Raw genomic sequence first — 9704 nt, 5'->3', positions numbered from 1 at the left:
GGTATTCAGTGGATAAAACCTTAAGACAGGCTGGACCGGAATCATGTTCGCTCTCTCTCCTCCAACCCGTCACTATTCATGAGGAAATCAAAGTCTACATACTTGAAACTGGTTGTCAAAAATTATCCAGCTAGTTAATAGAGGTGTCAGATTTTTTAATACATCACAGAGGCTAGTGCCCATATCACTCAAAGTGAAAAATATTTCTTTTGTGATATTATATAACATGCTTTATTTTCATAGAGGTTTATAAACCAGCCTAAGACATGAAGGTACATTAAATATCTAATTAAGCTTTAGAGGATACTCAAAATGGAAAGATTTGGGAAGGAGGATCAGAGAGGCAAATGAAACCTATTAAAACAAACTTCTGAAACAAAGAATGAACAAACAGCATGTGGTAAAGGAGTAGGTCCAGACTCTAATCCTCTCTCTGCCACCAATGTTTGTTGTTTTTTTAATTGGAGGCTAATTACTTTACAATATTGTGGTGGTTTCTGCCATACATCGGAATGAATCAGCCACAGGTGTATGTGTATCCCCCATCCTGAATCCCCTCCCACCTCCCTCCCCATCCCATCCCTCTGGGTTGTACCAGTGCACCAGTTTTGAATGCCCTATTTCATGCATTGAACTTGTACTGGTCATCTATTTCACATATGGTAATATACATGTTTCAATGCTATTCTCTCAAATCATCCCACCCTCACCTTCTCTCACAGAAAAGTCTGTTCTTTACATCTATGTCTCTTTTGCTGTCTTACATATAGGATCATCATTACCATTTTTCTAAATTCCATATATATGTGTTAATATACTGTATTGGTGTTTTTCTTTCTGACTTCACTCTGTATAATAGGTTCCAGTTTCATCCACCTCATTAGAACTGACTCAAATGCATTCTTTTCAATAGCTGAGTAGTATTCCATTGTGTATAAGTACCACAACTTTCTTATCCATTTGTCTGCTGATGGACATCTAGGTTGCTTCCATGTCCTGGCTATTGTAAACAGTGCTGCAATGAATACTGGGGTACATGTGTCTCTTTCAATTCTGGTTTCCTCAGTGTGTATGCCCAGCAGTGGGATTGCTGGGTGGTACAACAGTTCTATTTCCATTTTTTTAAGCAATCTCCACGCTGTTCTCCATAGTGGCTGTACTAGTTTGCATTGCCACCAACAGTGTAAGAGGATTCCCTTTTCTCCACACCCTCTCCAGCATTTGTTTGTAGACTTTTTGATGTCTGCCACCAATGTTATGGGACTGTAAGTAAATTAGTTAGCCTTTTTCTGTCTCAGTTTACTTGTAGAGATAATAACAGACCTACTTTCTATTATACAACTGTGACTATGAATAATGAAAATAATACATGTAAGTTGTTCAGAACAGGGCAAAACGAGATGATAATGTTCCTTCTGTTAATATAACAATGGAAGGTAACATTATGAAGCACTCACTGAGTTTTCTATAAGAGATTCTTTAAATGTGGCATTACCTCCTGTGCAGACTCACATGCCTAGAAATAAAAATTCATGAAATAGTGTTCTAATATTATAATTTTCAAAGCAATCTACTTCTTACTCTAAATATAGAACTTCTATATTTCAAAACAAGGTTTATTAGATGCCATATTATAAACCTGTACTTAACTACTATAGATTGAAATATATAAAATGGGAGGAAGTTTAATTTAGACTTGATCTAGGATTCCTATTAGAAGTAGTTATGCATACAAAAGAAATTTTTCCAATACATTTCAAAAATACAAAAATGGTCTGTTTTACCACCTTCTATTAATATGATAGTTATTTACAGATTAAAAAAAGTATTACCACCCGAAGTATTAAAATCTACTTACAGTGCTCATGACATTTTGCCAAATTTTCTAGGTCATCCACATGATAGTAATCATAGCCTGATGTTCCCAGAACTTCAAATGGCAAATATCCTATTATGGGTGGTGCCCTGAATTACATATAAAACAATCAATATTATGACTTTTTCCATTAATAAAAAGTACTCAACTACAAACCAATTTTGGGAGGAAACTTTATTTCTTAAATAATGGATAATGAGTTTGAGCATCCTGTCTAGAAAAAGTTTGTCTTTTAAATCCAATAATTTCAAGAATTATAATGATTGATCTTTTTATAGAATTTAAAAATGGGAGTTACCTGTGATCTAGAAATAGAAACTTCCACTCTAAACTATGTCTAGATGTAAACTCTTCATTGGGTTCTTCAACAGTGCACATTTCCTACAAATAAATAATTAAATTGAGAAATACTTTTCTGTGTACTCAGCAAATTATTAAATATTGCATCTGTATAAGTCATTTTTAGCTAACTTTTCCTTAAACATTTCTTTAAAAAAACATTTTTATTTTCTAGTACTAAGGAATGTGGCAATAAACACATGCAGGCTTCTGGGGGAGTACTTCTCACTCCACACATTTCTCTATTCACTCACATGCCTATAAAGTCTCATTCTAATCTCTCTCCTGAATTATAGTTCTATATTTCTGTCTGGATGTTTCCACATACCACAAACTCAACATGTCCTAAAATGAACCAACTATTTTAATCCTCATATCCAGTTACATAATGTTCCATCTCATTAATGGAGGCATACCTGTACTGTGCCATTAAGTCTAAAATCTAATAGTCACAATACATTCATTTTCACCTTTCACCATCTAAATGGCCACTGCTAAATCCTTTCAGTTTCACCTTCTAAGTTGTTGGTTTTTTTTTTTTAATCTATTCAATCCCATCCATCTTCAGGGTCTTAGTTTAGACTCTAGTTGCCACCACTGGCTCACATTATTGCAAAATATTCCAAACAAGTTTCCCTGTCCTTCAACTCATCTTCTATTTGGCCACAATGACCTTATAAATACTCAAACATGATTGTATAATTTCCCTAACAGAAAAATCTTAATGGCTGCTCATTCCATTAGGACAAAATCTAAACAAGGAGAAACAAACAACAAAGAAAAAAACATGCATCACTGCCAGCGTCTGCTTACTTTTCTAACCTCATCTCTCAACATCCCTACCCTCCCTCCATTCACAGTAACCCTAGGCTCTAGTCGTATGCAACAATGTATTCCAACCTGCCCCTGTTCTTGAATGACCTTCTGCAGCACAATGTAGTGATTAAGAGTTTGGGTTTAGGAAAAAAAGGAATTAGAATCAATCTCAGTTCTACTACTTAATAGCTGTGACTCTGGGTAAGTAACTTAACTTCCCTAAGCCACAGTTTCCTCACATATAAAATGGTGATCATATCACCATTTGTAAGTATTAGATGAGATAATGCACGTAAACAGCATGTGGTAAGCATCCAAAAAGCATGGTACCACCACCATTACTTCCTACGATCAAAACGAGTAGAGTCAGAGTGGTTTAAGATCCTCTAACTGCTAATTCAGTACTTTGTCCTATGGTATTTCCCTAAATTTAAAATCTTAGCCTGGCTTATTTTCAGCCACTTTGTGGTTACTGAAGTCTTTCATTTTCTGACTTTACTACTAACCATCTACTTCCTGGACCCAGGATATAAAAATAAAATTATTTAATTGACTTTTAAAATTGAAAAGGTAAATTAAATGTAATAAGGTCACCTGTGTATTTCAAAAGAAAATTTCAAAAGCAATCTTTGGCCGTTCCCCTTTAATGTATTTGTGAACTATACAACAAAAGCACCTCAAAATTTTGCACAAAAGCAGGACAATGGTGATATATAACCACTGGTTAACAGCCAAAAATTTCACAAACCCAAATGAAATTTTTGGCCAACCCAACACAAGGTATATTATCAAAAAATTAGTTCTATAATTTGATGAGTGCTTTGATAACTCACTATTTGCTTCAAAAATATTATGATCATACATGTTTAATGACTCATGGCCATTACTACTTTAATGTTTACAGGAAGTATCTGGGAACAATTAAAAAAACAACAGATAGGACCCCTAATATGAAGTGAAACCCTTCTGGGAAACAGAAACATACCTTAATGAACTGAGGTGTAGCTAATCTGACAGTAGCTACAAAACAAACTCTATCTTCATAAGAAGGCCTGTGAGTGCGTTGTATTGTTCCTTCAAAACCATTGTGTGCTGAAGTGGATACTAAAGCAATAAGGAAATGAATACCATCAGTTACTCCAGTAAAAATCTAGTTTTTACTAATACTTGAACATTTGTCTTTAAGAGCTTAAAATAACAACAAGTGAAAAAATATTGTAAGAGAAGCATTTTAACTTACCACTGTTTAAAGATTTGAAATTTCCTATAAATTTCACATATTCATAAGTAGATGGTTCCTTTGGGTCTATTGTTCCTCGAAGCATATGACAACAAAATTCTAACTGATTTTTTGCTGAAATAAGAGAAAAAATATAATGTATTTTGTGATTTATCATAAATAAGCCACACAAAGTAAGATTCTAGTAGTTTTGTAAGTTTACAATTACTATTTTCTCATACAGAAGTCCTCAATGACATTGTGTTCAGTCCATAAAAGCAGAGTCTCTTCAGGAGATGATCTCACGTTGTCCTTAATAAAGAAGACAGATCTTCTGATACAAGTAACTCCATGTTCCCTCCATTTTTATTTGTCCTTCCTTGTCATTCATCACTCTAATCTCAAAGAAAGGTCTTGCTTCCTAGTCCAATTTTTTTTTATCTCTACTTTAAACAGTCTTTCCCATCTTCCTTCTCTAGGACCACCAGAACCATTCATTCCTTTAGCATTCACATATGTCTTCTTTGGGTCCTTACCTTCTACTTTTAAATTTACTCAGGTCTTTTTTCATGCTATTGTTTTTAGTAACACAGATCTCCTTCCTTCTCATTATGTGCTCTAGTTTCCGTATGTTCACCCTCCTTAACTTCATGTATTATGGCTTTTGCCCTCACACTTCTACAGAAAGTGCTCTTCATTGTTTCTACCTTTTCTTAAAACTCACATGTTTTCATTCCCATAGCATGAAACTTACCTTCCTACCTTATTGACTATTTCTCTCCCTTCTATTAATCAGTCAACAAACTATAGACATTCACAAAAGTTCTTTTGATTGTAATCTATTATGCTTTACAAACTTACCAGCACTGACAAACTTATTTACTCCTAAATCTCTCTCACCAATTTTAACATTTTATGTAAGACCAAGTCTCATATCACTATTTTTCAGGACATTTGTACCTGACTGTTCCATCAGTAACTTAAATTCAAAATACTTGAAAGTGAATTTTTCCTTCTATCTTCCTAAGGCGGCTGTCATTCCCCTCTGTCCTATCTCCTTAGTTAGAAATCATATCAATTTGTTCTCTTTGTATCACCAGCTCAAAAACTAAATCTGTAACCAGGATCTGCTCTTTATTACACCAAGAACGCTCTGGTGAGTCATTTTTTCCACATGAGCAGCCAGTACCACCATTCTGGTACCGATGTAAATGACCTTGCATCTAGGTAACTGCAAAAATGTATTCTCTATGCCTCCACACTCTTGCCACTCAGACTCACCCTTGCCTACTACTCTTAGATTGTATTACTTTCCTCATTATTATTTCAGTACTCAAGGACTAATAACACCTCTCCACTTACAGTATCCAACTCATACTCTTCTGTTATTATTATCAATGGGTTTATCATTAAACTCAGCAAGTTCAAACTCTTACCTTCTTCCTAAAACCTTCCCCACTGATGATCTCTAGCTGGTTTGACACCAGTGGCTAACACCAAGTCCTACCTAGTTCACCTCAACACTCACAGGCACGCTTTCTTCTCCATCCTTACTTCTACTGCTGTCCTTTTTAACTCAAGTCTAGTCATTTTCCCAAAATTTTCCACCTGAGAGATTTTCTTTTTGAACCACAAAACCACCCAAATCCCCTTTTTGCTGGCTTCTCAACGAAGTAAAAAATAAAAACCAAACTGTTAAGGATGAAATATCAGGCTTTATTTCCTTCTCTAGACACAAACACACCACTTGTACTACCTTACCTTCATGATGATACAAATGACCTATTTGGAGAATCCTGAATTTTCCTAGCAATTCCCCTCTGTTTTAAATCATGTTCATTCCTTTGGCATGAAACATCCTTTTCATCTGTGGAAATAACTTTATTTTGTATATCAGTCCATTGGGTCGCAAAGAGTGGGATGCAACTAAACTGAACTGACTTCAAATACTGTTGTTTACAGGCGTATAACTGGCCTCTGCATCACTATATCCAACCCAAATCTTTCTCCTAGATGAAAGGAGTAGTCGCTTAGTCGTGTCATAGAAGAATTTGGTTTTTTAACAAGTATAAATAAGCTTCAAATGTATTCTCCTGGTCTCTTAACTACTCTCAACTTCTTCTGAAAGGCTATTTATTCTTATCAAAAACATACATTCACACATACTTACATGTGTGTATATGTGTATCTCAACTGTTGAACAGTTAATGTTCTACATAATCAAAGATTCAAAATATGAAGAAACTTTAAAATGATTAATGTTAGTTTCCCTTGTAGCTCAGATGGTAAAGAATCTGCCTGCAATGCAGGAGACCTGGGTTCAATCCCTGGGTCAGGAAGATCCCCTGGAGAAGGAAATGGCAACCCACTCTGGTATTTTTGCCTGGAGAATCCCACGGACAGAGGAGCCTGGTGGGCTATGGTTCATGGGGTTGCTAGAGTTGGACATGACTTAGCAACTAAACCATCACCACTATAAGAAAAGTCAAAATTTAAAAGCCATGAAAAAAGTAGTTAAAGAAGACATCTAATAGCTAATGGCCAAATGTAGAGCTGTCATGATTTCAGACTTTACACAGGATAATTTATTCAAGAAAACGAGGGGTGGGAGGGAAGTTCCAGAGGGAGGGGACATATGTATACTTATGGCTGATTCACATTGCTGTGTGGCAGAAACCAACACAACATTGTAAAACAATTATCTTCCAGTTTAAAATGAAAAAAAAAAAAAAAGAAAGAAAAGAAAACAAGATATTCATTGACCAGATATTCTGGTCAATGAATCTAGAAGAAAAGTCAGATTACACGACAACATTTTATACTTATTAAAGGCAGGACTACACTTCCCTATTCTTGGCATTTCTATTACATAGCACAAGTGTCTGTTACACTGCTGCTTTGTTGTTTACTCGCCAAGTCATGTCCGACTCTTTTGCGACCCCATGGACTGTACCACGCTAGGCTCCTATGTCCATGGGATTTCCCAGGCAAGAACACTGGAGTGGTTTGGAGTGGGTTGTCATTTCCTTCTCCATGGGGTCTTCCCAACCCAGAAATCAAACCTGCATCTCTGCATTAGACATATCCAATAAATTATTGTTTAATTCTGCTTAATAGAGCACAAAATTTCTTTAAGTAATTTTATAAAAAACATGTTTTGTCTCATAGTTTCAGTGTTCAATTGGTTAGTGATGGTGAAAATAAAAACCCTTTATTTTCTCTTACTACAGTAAGATTTTATATAAACATTAATAAGAATATATTGCTGAGTTCCATTTTTCTGTAAAATAGTTTTATGGCATATTATAACAGATGAGATTTCACTGTATTCTGGAACAGAGTTCAGACTTTTAACATGGTCATAATTCCATTATATTTTAATATTTAAAAAGGATCTAACAGGGGATTTGGGATGATGCTATGTATTAATTTGGTTAAACATATCTGTCAAGAAATTACAAAAGTAAAGGATAATGCAACCAAATCCGTTTAACTTTTCGCTTAAGAGGTACTACTTACATTTTAAATATTCAGGGGTTAATGAATCACTTTCCAGCAGATGGGTAGAGAGTATTTTATAAACTTCTGAATGTTCCCCCTCTGGGATAAAATTAAATATACTTTGATCCACAAGATCTGACTAAAAAAGAAATTTTTAAAAATTAAATAATTACAGTGATTCAAGAGAAATTTATTTTAAAAATATATAATCACTCTTAAACACCAGACGAGCATATGGTTGACATCTCATTATCTGTAAACAGTGACAAATATCAAGTTTCAGAGTACAACTCAAAAGACAAGATTAAGAAGGTGAAAAAAGTTTCCATAATCTCACTGTCTCTGATACGAGCATCATCAGATTCATGATCAATATGACCTTTGAAAGTTTTGTAACTTGTAAGTTTCACCACATGTGAACATGTAAAATATAACAGGACTAAGAAAGCTTATTAGAAGAATCTCTGGCTACCAGATATAGCCTTACTATACACACCAATCTCTGGTGAGCGGGGTATACGCTACAAATAAAGGACCACAGGACGGCCCACAGGCTACATGAAGAGAAGACTTGACTTTGACGTCAGTTCAATCGCCCAATGTGTCCTTTCTTTATTTCATCTTTTCCAGTCATCTAACCTGTATCCCACTGTCAAAAAGTCATGCTTTAAGATAAACAACCTCTTTCTAAATTCCATATATATGCGTTAGTATACTGTATTGGTGTTTTTCCTTCTGGCTTACTTCACTCTGTATAATAGGCTCCAGTTTCATCCACCTCATTAGAACTGACTCAAATGTATTCTTTTTAATGGCTGAGTAATACTCCATTGTGTATATGTACCACAGCTTTCTTATCCATTCATCTGCTGATGGACATCTAGGTTGCTTCCATGTCCTGGCTATTATAAACAGTGCTGCGATGAACATTGGGGTACACCTGTCTCTTTCCCTTCTGGTTTCCTCAGTGTGTATGCCCAGCAGTGGGATCGCTGGATCATAAGGGAGTTCTATTTCCAGTTTTTTAAGGAATCTCCACACTGTTCTCCATAGTGGCTGTACTAGTTTGCATTCCCACCAACAGCGTAAGAGGGTTCCCTTTTCTCCACACCCTCTCCAGCATTTATTATTTGTAGACTTTTGGATCGCAGCCATTCTGACTGGTGTGAAATGGTACCTCATAGTGGTTTTGATTTGCATTTCTCTGATCATGAGTGATGCTGAGCATCTTTTCATGTGTTTGTTAGCCATCTGTATGTCTTCTTTGGAGAAATGTCTATTTAGTTCTTTGGCCCATTTTTTGATTGGGTCATTTATTTTTCTGGAGTTGAGCTGTAGGAGTTGCTTGTATATTTTTGAGATTAGTTGTTTGTCAGTTGCTTCATTTGCTATTATTTTCTCCCATTCTGAAGGCTGTCTCTTCACCTTGCTAATAGTTTCCTGTGATGTACAGAAGCTTTTAAGGTTAATTAGGTCCCATTTGTTTATTTTTGCTTTTATATCCAATATTCTGGGAAAACTAATACAATTATGTAAAGTTTAAAAAAAAAAAAGATAAACAACCTCTTCCCGAAAAAGCTGACTTACATGCTGAGCATTATAATCTATGCTAAGATATGGCTTTAATCAACAGTAATCTGACCAGCAAGAGGTTGCCGACAATGTGACATGGCTGTGGAATCCAAAGCGAATAGGACAGCACCAGTCCATAAGAACCATGGACAATAAAACTTTAGTGAGATCACGTATGTGTGCATGCTAAGTTGCTTCAGTCATGTCTGACTCTGTGCAACCCCATGGACTGTAGCCTTGTCAGACCCCTCTGTCCATGAGATTCTCTAGGCAAGAATACAGGAGTGGGTTGCCATGCCCTTCTCTAGGGAATCTTCCCGACCCAGGGATCCAACCCACATCCCATGTCTCCTGCATTGGCAGGCGAGTTTTTTACCACTA

The 9704-nt window shown here is 35.8% G+C and overlaps 1 protein-coding gene across 10 annotated transcripts in view; it reads right to left on the bottom strand.

The window, feature by feature from the left end:
• Positions 1-9704, bottom strand: part of CLOCK (clock circadian regulator) — a 111564-nt gene that overhangs the window by 32848 nt on the left and 69012 nt on the right. For all 10 annotated transcript variants that reach the window (XM_010859680.1, XM_010859681.1, XM_010859682.1 and 7 more), the window contains 5 exons: positions 7770-7890; positions 4272-4385; positions 4017-4135; positions 2175-2257; positions 1859-1965 (listed from right to left, as the gene is read on the bottom strand). In XM_010859680.1, coding sequence (XP_010857982.1) covers positions 1859-1965; positions 2175-2257; positions 4017-4135; positions 4272-4385; positions 7770-7890 — 544 coding nt within the window. The remainder of the gene's footprint in view (positions 1-1858; positions 1966-2174; positions 2258-4016; positions 4136-4271; positions 4386-7769; positions 7891-9704) is intronic.

The sequence above is a fragment of the Bison bison genome, unplaced genomic scaffold (assembly GCF_000754665.1).
Source record: "Bison bison bison isolate TAMUID 2011002044 unplaced genomic scaffold, Bison_UMD1.0 scf7180017864458, whole genome shotgun sequence".
NCBI lineage: Eukaryota > Metazoa > Chordata > Mammalia > Artiodactyla > Bovidae > Bison > Bison bison.
This window is presented reverse-complemented; position numbering and strand designations above follow the sequence as displayed.